Source organism: Pteronotus mesoamericanus, unplaced genomic scaffold (genome assembly GCF_021234165.1).
Source record: "Pteronotus mesoamericanus isolate MK-2021 breed Mesoamerican mustached bat unplaced genomic scaffold, CSHL_Meso_final contig_227, whole genome shotgun sequence".
Lineage (NCBI taxonomy): Eukaryota > Metazoa > Chordata > Mammalia > Chiroptera > Mormoopidae > Pteronotus > Pteronotus mesoamericanus.
In genome coordinates this window covers 721,822-741,302 of record NW_026555094.1, presented here as the reverse complement: position 1 = coordinate 741,302, position 19,481 = coordinate 721,822, and the positions used below count along the sequence as shown (strand labels likewise).

At 36.9% G+C, this 19,481-nt stretch overlaps 1 protein-coding gene across 1 annotated transcript in view; it reads left to right on the top strand.

Annotated features, from left to right (window-relative positions):
- The window catches only part of CENPI (centromere protein I), a 46,815-nt gene extending 40,118 nt beyond the window's left edge, over window positions 1-6,697 (top strand). Inside the window, exons 19-20 of the mRNA XM_054572263.1 lie at window positions 5,652-5,693; window positions 6,596-6,697. Of these exons, the coding sequence (XP_054428238.1) occupies window positions 5,652-5,693; window positions 6,596-6,697 (144 nt within the window). The remainder of the gene's footprint in view (window positions 1-5,651; window positions 5,694-6,595) is intronic.
- Window positions 6,698-19,481: the final 12,784 nt, after the last annotated feature.

Below are 19,481 nucleotides of genomic sequence, written 5' to 3'. Positions count from 1 at the left end.
TCCTCATAGTTTCTGTGTAGTTTTTCGTAATTCTCTCTGAGCTCACTGAGCTCATTGAGCTTCCTTAAAACCATTGTTTTGAACTCAGTATCTGATAGTTTACTTGCCTCTATTTCATTTGGTACTCCTTCTGGGGATTCCTCCTTTTCCTTCTATTGGCAGGTGTTTCTTTTTCTTCCCATTTTTTGTGACAGTCTTCTTTTATTTTTCTGCTTCTTAAATTTATCTGTTTGGATTTCCTGACTTTGTGGTGTTAACTTCTATGGTAGGAGGCTTGTGAGATTCATTTGTGCAGTCTCTTTGATCTCCTGAATTTGCTGCTCTTTGTACGTCTTTTATGCTTTTTATTGTTGATTGTCTGGAAGCCATTGGTGTTTGATTGTTGTTTAGTTGTTCTTTGGTGGATCCTTTCCTTCAGCCAGTTGACTGAGGGTCACTCTGCCCACCATGTTTGTGTGTTTTTGTGCAGGTGCTGCCATAACGAAACCACAAAGCCCAGAAAACAAACCCATATCCTCAAAATAACTACCCCCTGCAATTCCACTACCAACAGCAAATGAACCAGTATTAATAAGGCTGTAAAGTGATTAAAAGTATTACAAGAGTGGAGAGAAATAAACTATTAGTGTAAAATCTAATGACTTAATATGCACAAACTTGATGGACCTTGTAATGAATGTTAAAAAGCTATGTAGTAAAGAAAATATCACAGATCATGGAGAAGGCCATAGTGGATTTCGTCTCAGTAGCCTCTAGTATTTACCCTTATTTTTCCTTTCTGGATCTGCCTCTGATGATGTCAGATGTTGACCTTGTCTGACCTTAGGCTGTCTGTTTGAAACTTCAGGAATCTACTGTCTCTGGCTGTCTCCTTCTGTTGTTAATCTAGTCACTGTACACTCAGCAGTCAGTCTTCGGCATCATAGGGTGGGACAGAGTCCCTCTTCGGGGCTGGGCTAATGTGTCCTCTCACTTTGCTGCCACTCAGGGTAGAGGTCTGCGTTAGGCAGATGGCTGCTTCAGTATGGTGGATGACTCAACACCGGGATTCCACTGGCTACTCTCAGTTTACTCCCTAAAGCATTCGCCTCCAGTCTCCTCTAGTGTTTCTAGCCCACTCTGTGCCCCTTTTAGCCCAGGATATACTCTCTGTGGCTGTCACTCTGCAATTAGCAGTTAGGCTTCGCACTACCAGTCCAGGGCCAACTCCCTCCTGCAGGCGGGGCTGTTGGGCCCTCTAATGCTGTTGCTGCTCAGGGGTGTCGTCTGCCTCAGCAAGATGGCTGCTGCCGTAACGGGGAGGAGTCAGCACCAGGATCTTGCCAGCTACTCTCTCAGTTCTTTCCCCAAAGCCTTCCCCAGTCTCTCCTCTGGCGTCTCTAGCCCACTCTGTCCCCGCCTTTGCCGGAGCGTAGGGTAAGTGGCTGCAAATAAAAATTTATGTGTTGGTTCTTTAAATGGCTCTTTGTGTCTCCAGCCACTTGCTGCTGGCAGAGAGCAACCCTGCCACTTGTCGCAGCTGGCTGTTATCTGTGTACATTTTGGGCTCTGGTGTTGTAGGCTGGAGATCCTCGCTTATGGTTTAGACCCCACTCTTCTCAGAGGGATCCATCTGGCCAACTGGTGCTCCCGCCCATGGGCACCCTGCCCACCTTCTCGAGTCTCTACCACACTCTTTACCTGTTAGGTTGTCCTAAAGCTGATTCTTCTGTCTGTCTGAGGTACAAGGCTCCTCTCCCGCTATTGTTCAGTTTTTTGTTCCAGGTGATTTCTCCACAGCGTAGTTATAATTCCAGATTGGTCCTTGGAGGAGGTCAGTGTGACTTCCATTCGCTCCTCTGCTTTCTTGCCCCTCACTTTTTAGTTAGTTTTTAAATCAGAAAGTTTGAGACTCTGTTTTTATATTCTTGATTTCATTTATATTTGCTGTAATCTTCATTATTTACAGCTTTCTTGCTTTGAGTTTAGTTTTTTCTCCTGCTTCTAGTTTTTTAAGTCAGTACATTAGACAATTAAACTGAGATCTCCCTCTTTTTTTTAATGTAGGCATTTGCGGTCCTGACCATTCAGCCACACTCAGTGGGAAGGAAGAGGTCATGGCTCACATGAACCAAACACTTGCTTTTCTTAATGGCATTTTAGTAGATTTTCTTGAATAAACATTTTCATGTTTGTTGTATTCCTGTAGGACAATTTCCAGAGACTTTAACTGCTGGGTTTTTAAAAATAGTTTTTGCCAGCTTTGCTTTCTTGCTGGGAAATAGGTCCTTAGAATTTCTTATGATCTCATCCTGGAAGTGGAGCTCCATTGGGACACTTTTTATGATAAAACAATTACTCTCAGTTTCTTGAATATCCTTCTAGGAACATATTTTATACTGTGTAAATGATCTTTTTAAACACTATTCACTATACATATTTTTCTTGCACTTGAGGTTTTACTTAATATCTTGGCTTGTGTTTCATATTTGTACATAAATATGTCTCTAGTATTTCATTATATGGATCTAAGATAAGCATGTATTTTATAAGTTGAACATTTAATGTTTTTCTAATCTTGTTATTAAATTATTCTCTAATGAATGTTCTTGAACTATATGTATCATTTCAAACATACACAGGTGTGTATGTTGGTTAAAAGTGCTTCAAGTGTAATTCCTTTCAAATGGGTATAAATTTTTTTAATTTTGTTTGGTATCATCAAGTGAAGTTATATCGATTTACATTACTGCTATCAAAGGATGGGTGTCAATTTATCATACCCTGTCAACCCAGTTGCATCCAGTTCTTATTTGGAAAAGAGTATAATGAATCATAGATAGAGTAGAATTCATTTCCATAATTTTTTTTTTCCTCTCAACTGTGCATGTGTGTCTTAGTTATAAGACTCAGTCTCTATAGTAGTAAATATTATCAACTTGGACATAGGTAAGCAAACTTATTTTGAGTGATCAGGAATTGATGTATTTTTTTAAATCAAAAAATGTTTTTAAAAAATATTTAAGGAAAGTTGGTTCTGGAAGGTTAAATTGTAGTGGCACAGAGTGTATTTGGCAGAAGGTGAAACTGCCATTTTTGTAAACGATATATCAGTATGGTTCTGAAAATACTAGGCTTTAATGCCAGCCTTTCTTAAAATAGTGCCTTTTGAGCCCTGATTATCACCAACAAACGGTTCACTATCTAAGTATCCTACTTTTGAGGTGGTAAAAATAATTTCTGATACCATGTTAGTACAATTTAATTCTTACAGTTTTAATGAATTGTCACATTGTAAATATTTCAAATTAGCCAGATTTAGAGACATAATTCAGTAATTTAATTTGACCAATCAGTTCTCAGTATCACAGAGGTCAGCTCACTTTTTGAGTTGAAATATTTTGAATATTTGTAAAGCTTACATTTCAGGAAATTCTGGAGCCCTAGGTTTTCTTATCATAAATTACCTTTGAATTAATAGCTAGTTGTTTCTTTGTTTATTCATTCAACAAATATTTATTTAGTGTCCACTGTGCTTCTGGCACTAGGAATATAGTATTTGCCCAAATGAAGTTTATATGCTAATAGGGATAAACAATAAGCAAGAAATGAAATAAGTAGACACTTTAAATTTTGATAAAGGCTATGAAAGACATCAACAGGGTGGAGTGAAAGAGAGTGACTTAAGGGTTGTCGTGGATGGGTGTTCAAGAAGGTAATGACATTTGATCTGAGATATCCTCTAAAAAATGAGAATAAACCAGCCTAGGAATAGGTGGAAAAAGAAGATTACGGGCAATGGGAATAGTAAAATAGCTCAAGGGGTTGAAGGAGAAAAGGAAGGCCAGATTAGCTTAGAGCTTAAGGAACAAGAATGAGAATGGAATGAAATAAGGTTGGAGAGACACAGGTCTATTAGGAGTGCCATGGGAAACAATCAAAAGATTTTCAGCAAGGGTTGTAGGATGGTCCGAGTTGATTTTTAATAGAGGTCACTTTGGCTATTTTGTGGAGGATAGAGTTATAAAAGAAAAGAAAGGAGGTCCCAGTTGCGGAGTCACAACTGGGAGAGTATTGGTGAAGTCTAGATAAGAGATACTGATAATGATTTGTATGTAAGTGGTGGTAGTGGAGATGGAGAGAAGTGGACTGATTTGAGATATACTGTAGAGGTAGAACAGACAGCGCTTGATGATAGCTTGATTAGAAGTGGGAATGGGAAAAAGAAAAGGACTTTTGAGTGTTTTTTTTTTTAATTGAGCATATGGGTTGATGGTGGCTCCATTTGTAAATCAGAAGAATACTGATGAAAGAACAGAAGAGATTATTTGGTTTTGGGAGAAGGCAAGTTGAAAACCAAGTTCTGTTCTGACCTTATGTTTGAGATGCCTGTGAGACACCCAGGAAGAAATTTAAGCAGGCTATTTGAAATAGGAGCCTGGAGCTCAGGAGATAGGTTGGAACTAGGGAAGTAAATATGGGATTCATCTGTGTGGACTATGTGTCATCAGTTGAAAAAACACACTTTTTTCCTTTTCTTTTACTTCTCAGAGATCAGGATGCTTTTGATGATGTCAGCCAGACAGTAATCATGATATAGTTGTCATTTGCTGTTTTAGAATGTGATTATTGCCATAATCAGACCTTGCAGAATGGTTGTCAGCAGCTTTGGGAAAAAAATTGGGGACTATTGGAGCACAATTTTCAGTCTCAAAAACCAAATGATTTGGAGGAAGAGGGGAGGGAAGCAGTGAAACATGTTTTGGACTTTTCTTGAAACATACTTTCCAAAAGTATGTTAGCTTTATGTAACTAGGACCCCGGCACCAGTAGTTTTAAGTTCCGTTTAACAAATGTTGCATCATGAGCCCTCTAGCACAGAGGGTGCTATTGGGTGAACAAACATAGATATCCACAACTCTTACATATAAAAGTGATTCAGAAGAGTTGCACTCTGAATGTGAAGTTTTAGAAACATTTTCACCACTTAATTGTGTATACATTTACCATTTCAGGTTTATAAAAATGATATATGATCAAAATCTGCCTATATCTAAAACTCTTTAAATCATTACAAAATAAAAAATTCTAAGTGTTGAAAAGGCATTGTGTTATATGTTGATTAATAAGCAAAGTTTTCACTTAGTAGTGTATAAAATGTATTGTTTGTTAGAATTGATGGCTTTTCAGTGAAATACAGTAGGTGATAGTTAAGACCAGGGAATCAATGATCTGAATTTTCATAAAGAATTACAGAGTTCTCTAGAATCTACTGTGTACATAGACAGCCTCACCATACTTCCTCCTCATCCTTCAAGATTCAGTTCAGTTATCTCATTCCTCAGAAAAAGCCTTCTCTCTGATACTTTCTGTCTCCACTGCAGTGGCTGAACACAGAATTTTTTTTTTAAATGAGGCTCTAGGTTAGCAAAATGGTGCTCAACTTTATCTACTGTGGTTTTATTTTCCTTCTCTTTGTGCTTCTAGGAAAAAAAATATGGAAGGTTATAGTAAGTATTTATTCAAAAGGAATCCAAGAGTGATGGTAGGAATAGAATGTAGTAAACAAATCAGTGAAGAGCCATCTTAATTTTCTGGTAATTTTGCTAATTAAGTTTTTCCATCCTCATATGGCCCAACTTCTTTGTTTTGTTTGTTTTTGTTTTTTTAAGGAATGGCCAGAAGAAAAGACAGTAAATGTGAGCTCCATTCGGGTAAATAAACTTATTTTATCATGTTTAGGGACTTCATACAGCTTCATTTCATCAAAAGATTTCATACTTCAACTTTTCCCCAGATCCTAAGTCTGCTGCCTCCACAAATTCAAAGTGAAGTGTTTACCTTCTGAATTCATTCCCATGACCTTTATGTGAAGTTATTGGCACATACACTTGCAGGGGTGTCCAACCTTTTGGCATGTCTGGGCCACACTGGAAGAAGAGGAGTTGTCTTGTGCCAAACATTAAGTACACAAGCACTAACAAAAACTGATGAGCAAACAAAAGGTTTTAAGTAAATTTATGATTTTGTGTTGGGCTGCATTCATAGCCATCCTGGGCCACATGCTGCCTGCAGGCCACGAGTGGGACACTCCTACCTATAATCTTCTCTAAAAATATAACTATTCACAATTAGACTTATTGTTGTGACCATGTGTCTCATTTTAGAGTACAGTCGATGTATTCAAAGTGTGATTATGATAAGGCTGATTTAACAAACCCAGACATAGTTGACTCATTATTTTAGAAATTCTGATGTGTACGTATTTAATATAGGCAGTAATATAAATGATGACTGCTCCTGTCTCATCAATTTTAGATGCTAAATTCCTAGAGGGTGGGAGTGATGACCCATTTTCATTTCCCAATAATTACATAGTAGAATGGCTAAATCTTTTGTGAACATAATAAAAGGAATGCTTAGCCCTTAAACTTTGGGTACTTTCTGGTTTGACTCTTACTTAGTGATGGAGTTTCAGTTATGAATATATCTCCTCTGAGCTAATTCTTGGTATGTGCACCTGGATATTGGGACCTTTTCCTAGACAAAAAAGAGAAGGTAGAGAATAAGCAGAGTACATATTCAATAAGTAATTTTCCGCTTTTTGTGCCTACAGGGAAAGAAATGGAACGGGTATTTGGACTATTTATTTTCAGAGGGCTTACAAGGCTTGAAACATTTCATACAAAGTAGTATTTGTCGTTCTTCTGTCCCCTGATCAGACAGCAAAAACCCCATGATGAACATGAAACGAATGCTGACAGAAGTAAACCAAGTATACTGGACTAGATTCCTTTCTTGTTGCCAAAGAGGCCAGGCGGCTCACCTTGAGTTTCCATATTCTTTTCCCCAACAGACTGCCATCCTCAGGGAGTGCTTGGACTGGCCTTCGATCATGGCCCAGAAGAGCTTTGATACGGCTTTGTTTTTCAAGATCTAGATTCTTTAATTCACTGGTGAAAAATGATTTAATTGTCAGGCTCTGCTTTTCTCCAAATTATATAGAGAGATATATCCATATGTGGTGGGATTTTTCACATTCTTGTGATATATAATCTGCCCTGATGGAAGACGGCAGGCAATATACTGCAGCAGTTAAGCCACAGACATAATTATGTAAAATATTCTGCTGCCTCTATGAAACCTCTATGAATATCGCCATTTTTCTGATTGTGAACAATAGCACCAACTCCAAGTTAACAAGTAGTTGGTTGATTTCTTGGCCTTCACTGGTAGCAGTTTGATGAGAGAAGGAAGGGAAGAGAATTATGGGATAACAAAACATTCCTATTACTGGTTTAATTTCATAGAACTGCTCTATTTTGTGTGTGTATATGTATTTACTGCATTTTAAGTATTTAGGCACTAACTGCAACTTCATTTTCAGGGATAATTCTGAAGCTTTTAAAAAATGTTATGATAGCTAGAGTATCTCACTGAAAATTTACTATAAAATTTTGCTACAGTGCTACTGAGTGACTCTCCCTCTTTTAAAAAAATTTGTATCATTTGAGAGAAATCAAGCTGACTTTTTGACTTTAGGACACATTTTTGTATTTATTTATTTTTTCTTTTAAGGTAAAACAAAACCCTAAACTATATTATTAGATAATGTTCAGAATAGAATCCCATGTATTCATTTTTGGATTCAACACATGTTTGTTGTGCTTACTGTGTCCCGGGTTTTCTTCTGTTTGCTGGTTATGCAGCTGTGACCAATGCAAAGTACCAGTTTTTGTGGAATTTACCATATCCCATTGGAGAAGACATACAATAAAAATGTAAATATATAAAGTAAGGTGCTGTGAAGAAAAAGCAAGGAATAGGGACAGAATGTTGAGAGAGTGGCTATTTTAGATAAATTGGTTAGAAAAGGCCTGTTTGAGGATATGACATATGCAGAGGCCCTTGTGAAATAAGTGTATGAGCCATGTGAATATTTGGGGAAATAGCATTCTGGGCAGAGGTAAAGGCAAGTGAAAAGGCTTAAAAATACTAACTTACTTGGCCTGTTTAAAGAATAGTAGAGAGGCCGGTAAGGTTAAAACATAGTGATTAAAGGAGAAGAATGGTAAAAAATGAAACGGGAAAGCCAGAGAGTGCTTCATGAAGGTCCTTTTAGCCCAGAATGGATAGGTAATGGGGAGCTATTAGAAGGGTTGAGAACAGAGGAGTGACAATATTTAGACTTAACTATATGGAACTGCAGTGTGAAAGTTAGACTGAAGAGGATTTAGGATAAAAGCAGAGAGAGTAGTCAGGTTATTTTACTTTTCCAGGCAAGGGTCTTAGAGTAGTGTGGTTGAGGAGGAGGAGCTGGTTAGATATTGGATTCCAGCTCTTCTTTATTTTTTTAATGTATTTTATTTTTTTAGAGAGAGAGGATGGGAGGGAGAAAGAGAGGGAAACTTCAATGTGTGGTCGCCTCTCACACGCCCCCTACTGGGGACCCGGCCCACAACCCAGGCATGTGCCCTGACTGGGAATCGAACCAGTGACCCTTTCGTTCACAGGCTGGCGCTCAATCCACTGAGCCAAACCAGCCAGGGCTCCGGCTTTACTTTAAAGGTAGAGAAGGCAGAATCTGCTGGTAACTTTGGTATCAGGAGAAGAAAAGAGATGGGTAAAGGACGGCTCCTAGGTTTTGGATTGAACAACTGGGTGAGTTCTGGGATGCAGAGATGAGGCATACTGGAAGAAGAACAGATGTGGAGGAGTGTGGAATCAGGAGTTCTGTCGTCGCCATGTCAGGTTGGAGATACTGAGTAGTCAGCTGAATATCCCAGTCTAGATTTCTAGGTGTAAGTTGCGAGTGGCAAAATTAATTTGGGAGTTATTAGTGAATAGCTGTGACATTGGATGAGATCACTTTGTACAGCTGGAAAAGAGAAGGTGGAAAAGGACTGAGCCCTGGAGGTGTGCAAACATAAGGCAGAGAAGGGGAGAACCAGCAAAATACTGAGAAGGACTGCAGTGAGCTAGAAGGAAAGTAAGGAACTGGTGTGGTGGAACACAAGTGAAGAGAATGTTTCAAAGGAGTACTTAATGGTGTGGAATGTTGCCTGTATATCTGGGAAAAAGCATTAGCTGCTTCAAAGTAAATGTGATAGCTTCCCCAATGAGTAACCTCATAAAGAGAGTTCTATTTTGTTTTTAAGTTTGTACTTCACATAACTTTCCATGTTGTTTTTCAGAACCTAATATTTTGATCTTTAAGATCATGCAGAACTTACAATAATGAGAAGGGATTCTATTTAACCAATGATAATCAGATTATTAAGGAAACTTTTTTAAACTTAAGTTTATGTTCCAAAAGAAAAAACCTTTCCCTTGAGTTTGTCATTTGTTCAATAATTATTCTCTGGGCACCTTTTCCCCCAATTTTTCTTCTCGATCAATGTTTTAATTCATTTAAGGTTAAATACATGGCTATATAAGCCAAACCTACTTATTTGAAAACTCTTTTTTGAAGACCTGGCATGGCAAAGTAAAACAAGATTAATGTAAGAATAACTGTTTTGCTTTGGTGGAAAAGATGGTGGAAAAAAATAGAAAATTTGTTTATTTTCCGAGTTGTACCAAATAATACCCTCTTTACCTAGTCTAGTATTTGTGTAAAATTGTTGAAGTTAAAATATTGAGTAAATGTTCAATGCTAAAGTTGTTCCTAGATTTCTAACATTTATTTTCCTCTTTAACATCACTTCTTTTTCCTTTTTGTTTTTGGGGTGATCTGGAAAGGAAAGTAGATAAGTCTTGTCCTCACATAACTTTTATTGACAGTAGAAATTCTCTCTTTACCTTTTATATCACAAAATGGTTTACTAGAAGGAAAAAATATTTTCTAAAATTGGTCATGTGAAAAAAATCTATTTCTAATAAATATGGATGCTGTGGGCTAAATGTGTCCTTCCAAATTCATATGTTGAAACCCCAACCTTCAGTGTGGTGATATGTGGAGGTGAGGACTTTGGGAGGTAATTATATTATGAAAGTGGAGCCCTTGTGAATGGGATTAGTGACTTTATAAGAATAGACAATAAAGATACAATCTCTCTACCATGTGAGGATATAGCAAGAAGGCAGCCATCTACAAGCTAAGAAGAGGGATTTCGACAGAACCTGACACGCTGACACCCTGATCTTGGAATTCCAGCCTCTAGAATTGTGAGAAATACATTTCTGTTTTTTAAAACCACCTAGTTTATGGCATTTTTGTTATAGCAACCTGATCTAAGACAGTTGGCAACAGTGCTTAACAGAATAAATTGTTAATCTGAATTATCAATGACTTATTTTTTTTATTTCTTTTTTAAAAATTTTATTTATTTGTTTTTAGAGAGGGGAAAGGAAGGAGGAAGAGAGGGAGAGAAACATTAATGTGTGGTTGCATCTCATGCGTCCCCTGCTGGGGACCTGGTCTGCAACCCAGGCATGAGCCTTACACTGGGAATCAAACTGGTGACCCTTTGGTTCACAGGCTCAACCCACTCAGCCACACCAGCCAGGGCTGACTTATTTTTATAATACTCAGAAAAGGATATCTTCCCAAGTAGTAAAATAGTACATGTAAATTAAAGTCTGCTTTTGAGTATGTCATAGGAAAACAAATTTTTTCAACCTACCAGGAAGAATATTAGTTTATCTAACTAGATTTGGTATACAGAGCTAAAGGCTCAATGTCAAGGAGTCCTTCTGCTGTTTCCAGTTCTAGGTTTGTCATTAATTAATTGTATGACCTTCGAAATTGCATAAGTACTTTGCCTTTTGAGTCTGTCTTTGGTAAAATCTCTATTTTAATATCTATTTTTCAAAGGTTTGGCATATAAAATGATAGGAAATCTGTAAAATTTCATTGAGACACCAAAAAGGGAAAAATATATAAAAGTTTTTCCAACTTTTGAAGTATATACAATCAAAATACAACTTAAAGAAATGCAATTGAAAACTGTCCAGAAGGCAGTAGCTCACTGGGGTAATGTGCATTTTCTATACTTTACCCTCTGGGTGAACAGGGATTGCCTGAGCCTTTCTGGAAAAAGTGCTGAAAGTATGCATGAATAAGCACCTATTTAATAGTTTGACATCCTGGGCATTTATGATTATTCCAGCCCTGGTTACAATAGCACAGTTAATATGTGTGTTCATGTGTTATTTAATACTGAAATTTTTATATGTTGCACTTTCCCCTTGTATCTATCAGTACACAACTTTTTAGTACCTGAGGTAATGAGGGAGAATAAAGTATATAATTTTTAAAAATTAGATATTAATTTCAAATTTTAAAAATTAGATATGAATCATTTTTCTGTTATAATCAGCTTCGTAGACCAAGTTAAATGCACAAACTTGATCAGTTTCTGAATAGTCACTGGAAAGTTGTAATGTGGTAAACTGATGGATGGCAATATGCAGAGCTCAGTAGAACTTTTCCCCAGAGAAGTATCTGTCTACTTGGTCAAAATTAGGAAAGAGTCATTTGAATCTCTGGAGAATGCTAAAAGGATTTGCAATGAATTGAAAACAATTCATTCACAATCTGTAGAACCAGTAATAGTAGTAGGAGTCTGTAACTACTGAGCTAGTGGCTACACCCATCTCTGCACCCAACTCTGTGTTGCAAAAGAGGTTTTCCAGTGGACTTGGCAGCCAAGTGACAGCTCCCCTCTCTCCCAGGTATGGTTCCATAATAACAGAGATTCTGCCAAGGATGGGGTCAGAGAACACCTCAAAGATTGGCAACACCCTGGCTCTACCTGAGGAGCCTAACTTTATTTGGACCATGGCACAATTTATGCCTCCTGGGAATTGTCCAAAAGAAAAGTCAGCTAACAATTAGTAGAGGCCAAAAGCATGGTATGATACTGATAGAGCCAGACCAGCCAGAAACTTATCAGGGAAATCAGAGAAAAAAGATAGCAAAGGAGGCCTGGTGATGTGGAAGAATGTGCACAAACCTAAGGCCACACTCTCAGGAGCAACTGGAGAGAAAACTGCTTTGATATTAATCCTTGAGTAAATGTAAGACAAACTTGTAAAATCCCTGAAGTGTGAAAGCAGTGTCCAAGCCACACATACCAAACAGCAGTACCTGAAAATGTTATGGATTCAGTGTCTTAATCATAATGCTGATCTATCAGTGGCTGATGGCTAAACTACTGACCAAAAGGTGGCTCATAGGAAGCCAGGTTTAAAGATAAAACAAGAAAAAATTTTAATAGGAAAATTGAAGGTTGCACACTTGTGGGGAATAGATTTCACAGATCTAGTCTAGCCAAGATACTAAACAACAGCAAACCTCACAGCAGGGACAATAAATATCCAAAGCTGCTACAATATATTACCCAAACTGTTCAGATTAAATAAAAAGTTATAAGGCATACAAAGAAACAGGAATGTGTGTCCCATACACAGGAAAAAAAGACAGTAGAAATTGCCTTTGAGGGGAATCAGATGTTGAAATTGAACTTGGTAGACAAGGACTTTAAAGCAGTTATTATAAATATGTTCAAAGAACTTGAAGAAGCAATGTTAAAGGAGTGTATGATGGCAATGACTCATCAAAAAGAAAATATCAGTAAAGGATAGAGTACATAAACTCCAGATAGAAATTCTGGACTTGAAAACAGTAAAGAAAAATGAACAGGGCCTTAAAAAATGTGGTACACCATTAAGTACACAAACAGTCATAAAGGGTATAACTGGAGGAGACAAAGGAACAGAAAAAACTTTGAAGAAATAATGTCTGATAATGCCCCAAATTTGATGAAAACCTACACATTAAAGAAGCTCAAGAAAATACCAGCAAGTCAAATCCAGCAACATATAAAAAGGATTATACTTTGTGAAGAACTGGGGTTTATCTGAGTAATGCAAGGTTGGTTTAACATCAATGCACCATGTCAAAATATTTAAAGAAAGTACACCTAATAAATGCAAAGATGTTTCATATTCATAGATCGGAAGACTTTCCAAATTGATCTATAGTTTCAGTGCATCCCTATCTACTCCCAGCTGGCATTTTGCAGAAATATTCAAGCTGATCATAAAATTAAAATGGAAATGCAAGGTGCCACAAATAACCAAAACAATTCTAAAAAAAACAAGATTGGAGGCTTCACACTTCCCAATTTCAAAGCTTAATGCAAAGCTACACTAATCAGACAGTGCTGTACTGGCATAAGGATACACATACACCAATGGAATAGAATTCAGAGTCTAAAAGTTAATCCATTCATCTAGGGTCAATTTGATTTTCAGCAAGGACGCCAAGACAGTTCAATGAGGAAAGAACAGTCTTTTCAGAAAGTGGTGCTGGGACAACTGGATATTCCCATGCAAAAGAATCCGATTGAACCCCTATGCCACATCATATATAGAAATTAACTTAAATGGATCACAAACCTAAATGTAATATCTAAAACTTTAAAACTCTTAGACAAATCATAAGAGTAATTCTTCACGACCTTGAGGTAGTGATTTTGTAGCTATGATAACAAAAGCTAAAACAATAAATGAAAAACAAATTTAAATTCATCAAAAGTTTAAAACTGCTTCAACAAGACCACCAAAAAAGTGGACAGAAAATGCACACAATGGGAGAAACTATTTGCAAATAGAATATCTGATACGCATCTTCTATCCAGAATATATTAAAAAAAAAACTCTTACAACTCAATAATAAAAAGTCTACCCAGTTAAAACATAGGCAGGATCCAAATACATATTTCTCCCCAGAAAAGTATGTGAATGGATAATAACATGAAAAAATGCTCAATGTCATTACTTATTAGAGATAGTCAAATCAAAACCACAGTGAGCCCTGGCTGGTTTGACTCAGTGGATTGAGTGCCAGCCTGTGAACCAAAGGGTCAACGGTTTGACTCCCAGTCAGGGCAAGTGCCTGGGTTGTGGGCCAGGTCCCCAGTAGCAGGGCATATGAGAGGCAACCACACATTTATGTTTCTCTTCCTCTCTTCCTTCCCCTCTCTAAAAATAAATAAAATATTCATAAAAAATAAAATACGTTTCTCTTTTAAAAAAGCAACCACAATGAGATACCACTTCACACATATTAGAATGGCTATAATAAGAAAGACAAGTGAGAAATGTGGAGAATTGAAACATGCATTGCTGACTGGGCTATAAATAGTGTAGCCACTTTGGAATACAGTTTGGCAGTTCCTCAAAAGTTTAAACATAGAAATATCTTATGACTGGCCAGTTTTACTCCTGGGTATATACCTAAGAGAAATGAAAACATGTCCTCACAAAAACTTGTACACCAATGTTCATAGCATTATTCATAATAGCCAAAAGTGGAATCAACCCAGATGCCCAATGGATGAATAAATAAATGAAATATGCTATTTCCATATAATGGAACACTGCCCCCCCAAAAAAAAAACAGAATGAAGAAGTGATATATATTGTAATGTGGACAAACCTCAAAAGCATAATGCAAATGAAATAATCCAGTCACAAAAGAACACATAGATTATGGTTCCATTTATATGAAATATGCACAACAGGTAAATCTATAAAGACAAAGTGGTTAAATGGTTGTCCAGGGCTCATGGGGAATAGAGTGGCAGATACTGGGGAGTACCATATACTGAAAGTTTGTGTCCCCCACCAAATTCATATGTTGAAACCTAATGTCCAGTGTGATGATATTTGAAGGTAGGACATGTGGAAGGTGATTAGGTCATGAGGTTGGAGCCGCCCTAATGAATGGAATGAATGCCCTTATAAAAGAGGCCACACACACAGAACTCCCTTACCCCTTTCAACAAGAAAGGTTATAGCAAGAAGATGGCTGTCAGTAGACCAGGAAGCATCCCTCACCAGACGCTGAATCTGCCAACACTTTGGACTTCCCAGTCTCCAAAACAGAAATTTTTGTTGTTTATGTTACCCAGTCTGTGGTATTCTGTTATACCAACCCCAATGGACTAAGGCAGATAGTGACTGCCAATGGATATGAGGTTTCTTTTAAAGATGATAAATGTTTTGTAAATGCTGTAAATATAATAAAAGCCACTGAATTTTATTTAATTTTAAGTGGATGAATTTTATGTTATTATGTCACTGAAGTTAAAAGCATATGAAGAGTTTTGGAAAATGATGAGATGAGTAATCTTACAGATCTTATGTTTGCATAATGAATATCTTGTATAATAACACTTATTTTTTTTAAAGATTTAATTTATTTACTTTTAAGAGAAAGGGGAAGAGAGAAAGAAAGGGAGAGAAACATCAAAGTGCAAGGGATACATTGATTGCAGGCTGGCACTCAATCCACTGAGCCACACTAGCCAAGACAATGACATAATTTTAGAAAAATTATAGTCATAAAATCATTTTCTTCTATCTCATATTTTGTCCTCTTCTAGGAAATAGTGAATATGCAAAGAAAATTATATGATGTCATTGTGCCACTATCAAGTACTTTTAAGAATTCTTAAAGGCAAACAGATTTACGTATTTATTTGAGATAGTTTAAGAGTCAATAAGGAAAATAGTACAGTGTACTGATTTTCTAAAATATAGATAAATATCCCTGATTGGTGTGGCTCAGTGGATTGAGTGCCAGCCTGCATACCAAGAGGCCACCTGTTCAATCCCCAGTCAGGGCACATACCTGGGTTGTGGGCCAGGTCCCCAGGGGACATGCGAGAGTCAACTGATTGATGTTTCTCTCCCTTCCTTTCTCCCTCCCTTCCCCTCTCCGTAAAAATAAATAAAAATCTTTTTTTTAATATAGGTAAATAAAGGAAAGTAGGTTTTGAAATTGTGGGTAAAAATCACCATAATATTTCTTTTTAAAAAGTTTTTTGTGTGCTTTGAGAGACAACTGCATATTTTTCTACCAAAAATAAAATATACAATATAGCCATAATGGTTATATTCAAGCAAATAAAGCACAACTAGATTTTTAACAAAGTATTTAGTTAATTTCCCCTATTCTGAATTGAGGATAGAGCTGAGCTGAATATTTTAAATAGAATTTGGAAACTTTCATGTATTAAATGGATAATTGTAAAAAATGTATTCTATTTAGTTTCAGGTGAGAATGGTAAAATTTAGGCTCATTTCAGTAATTTAACCCAGTTTTTAATATGCTCTATGTAAAAAATCTTAGTCATGTTTAGAATTCCATGTTACTACAGAATCTAGGATAACCTTAGCATCTCCCTCTGCTGGACATTTACACCACTACAAAGAAGTAAGTCTCCCCCCTTTGCAACCTAGAGTCTTTGCGAGTCCAGAGAAAACCAGAGTAGGGAAAATTAATAAGTTGAGCTGAATAGGGGGCTAGAGTACAATTATTCTGGTTTTCTGCCCTTCCTGACTTCAAAGAGCCATTTCCCTTGTGTTGGGAAATGAATTGAGCTGAAGGAAATTCTTGGCCTATGAATTAGATTCTAGGTGTTGGGCAGTAATTGAGTCTTGCTGGGATCGACACTTCTTGAAAAACCCTGCTCCTATATAAGAGTAGATATATCAGTTAATAACTAACTTTATTAGCTCTTTTTGGTCTAGATCTTGAATTTTTCCTTGACATTAATGAGCATTAAATTTTTTCTTACCATTTTTTCTTTTTCTATCACCAATAGATTTAACTTTGATTTCTTAAATGCATCATATTTTGTATTTTTCTATTAGTTTCTTTAAGCACTTTTTAAGGAGACTTTTGATAAGATGACTCTTTGTTTTACATTTCATTACTTTTTAAATTTATTAATTTAGTTTTATCATTGATCTATTACACTTGTCCCAATTTTCCCCTGTTGGCCTCTCCTGCCCCACCCACATCCCCACCGTCAATCCCACCCTGTTGTCCATGTCCATGGGTCATTTATACTTGCTCTTTAACTAGACTCTTCCCCTTCTTTCCTCCCTTATCCCCAACTGCCTCCCATCTGGTCCCTGTCAGTTTGTTCCTTGTTTCCATGTCTCTGGTTCTGTTTTGCTCATTTATCTGTTTTGTTCATTAGGTACCTCTTACAGGTGAGATCATATGATATTTGTCTTTTGCTGCATGTCTTACTTGATTTAGCATAACACCCTCCAGTTCCATCCATGCTATCCTGAAAAGTAGGAATTCCTTCTTTCTTTTTGCTGAGTAGTATTCCATTGTGTAAATTCCATTATATACCACAGTTTTTTGATTTACTCATTTACTGAAGGGCACTTAGGCTGTTCCCAGCACTGGGCTATGGCAAATAATGCTGCTATAAACACTGAGCTGCATACGTTCTTTTGAATTGGTGTTTCAGGATTCTTAGGATGTAATCCCAGCAGAGGGATCGCTTAATCAAAAAGCGCTTACATCTTGAGTTTTCTGAGGAAATTCCATATTATTTTCCACAGTTGCTGCGCCAGTCTGCATTCCCACCAACAGAGTACTAGGGTTCCCTTTTCTCCATAATCTCGCCAACACTTAACTGCTAGTTGATTTGTTAATGATAGCCGTTCTGACTGGTATGCGGTGCTATCTCACTGTGGTTTTAATTTGCATCTCTCCGATGGCTAGTGGTGTTGAGCATCCTCTCAATGTCTCTGGGTCCTCTATATCTTTTCCTTGGAAAAGCGTCTGCCCAGGTCCTTTGACCATTTTTTAATTGGATTGTTTGTCTTCCTGGTGTTGAGCCATAGGGGTTCTTTATATATTTTGGAGATCAAACCCTTGTCCGAGGTATCGTTGGCAAATATGTTTTCCCATACGGTTGGTTCCCTTTTCCTTTTGTTGATGTTTTCCTTAGCTGTGCAGAAGCTATTTAATTTGATGTAGTCCAATTTCTTTATTATTTCCTGTGTTTACCTTGCCCTAAAGGATGTTTTGGTGAAAATACTGCTGCATAGGATATCTGAAATTTTACTGCCTGTATTTTCCTCAGGAGCTTTTATGGTGTCACAACTTATGTTTAAGTCTTTTATCCATTTTGAGATTATTCTGGTGTATGGTATAAGTTGGTGGCCTAGTTTCATTTTTTTTTTTTTTTGCATGTACAATTCCAGACCTCCCAGCACCATTTGTTGAAGGGGCTATTTTTACTCCATTTTTATGCTCCTGCCCCCTTTGTCAACTATTAATTGACCGTAGAGGCCTGGGTTTATTTATGGGTTCTCTATTCTGTTCCATTGATCTATGTGTCTGTTCTTATGCCAGGTCCAGACTATTTTGATTACAGTGGCCTTGTAATATAGTTTGATATCTAGTATTGTGATCCCTCCTACTTTGTTCTTTCTCAAAATTGCTGAAGCTATTTGGGGTCATTTATGGTTCCATGTAAATTTTTGAAATATTTGTTCTATATCTATGAATATGTCATTGGTATTTTGATAGGGATTGCATTGAATCTATAGATTGCTTTGGGTAGTATGGACATTTTAATTATGTTAATTCTTCCAATCCATGAATGCAACATATGCTTCCATTTTTTGTGTCTTCCTTAATTTCTTCACTGTTGTGTGGTTTTCTGAGTACGGTCTTTTACTTCCCTGGTTAAGTTTATTTCTATGTATTTTATTTTCTTCTTGCTGTAGTAAATGGGATATTTTCCTAATTTCTGTTTCTGATATTTCATTGTGGTATGCAAACGTGCCTTTGATTTCTGGATGTTGACTTTGTGTCCTGCCGTTTTGCCAAATGCATTTATTAGCTTGAGTAGTTTTTTGGTGGAGTCAATAGAGTATTCTATGTACACTGTCATGTCATCTGCAAACAGTGACATCTTTATTTCCTCTTTCCAATTTGGATGCCTTTTATTCCTTTTTCTTGTCTGATTGCTATGGCTAGAACTTCCAATACTATGTTGAATAGAAGTGGTGGAGGTGGAAATACTTGTCTTGTGCCAGATCTTAGGGGGATAGCTTTTAGTTTTTGCCAATTGAGTATGATATTGGCTGTAGGTTTCTCGTTTATGGTTTTTATTATGTTAAGTTATGCTCCCTCCATTCCCACTTTGCTGAGTGCTTTTATCATACATGTTTGCTGTATTTTATCAAATGCTTTTTTAGCATCTATTGACATGATCATGTGATTTTTGTCTTTCATTTTGTTATTGTGATGTATTACATTTATTGGTTTGCAAATATTGTACCATCCTTGCATCCCTGGGATGAATCCCACTTAATCATGGTGTATGATCTCTTTAATGTATTGCTGGATTCGGTTTGCAAATATTTTGTTGAGGATTTTAGCATTTGTGTTCATCAGTGATACTGGCCTGTAGTTTTCTGTCTTTGTTGTGTCTTTATCTGATTTTGGAAAATTAGGATGATACTGGCTTCATGAAAAGAGTTTGCGAGTCTTCCCTCTTCTTGGATTATTTGGAATAGTTTGAGAATAATTGGGGTTAGCTCTTCTATAAATGTTTTGTAAAATTCTCCTGTGAATCCATCCATCCCAGACCTTTTGTGTGCTGGAAGTTTTTTGATTACTGCTTCAATTTCACTAGCTGATATCAGTCTATTCAGGCTTTCTGCTTCTCCTT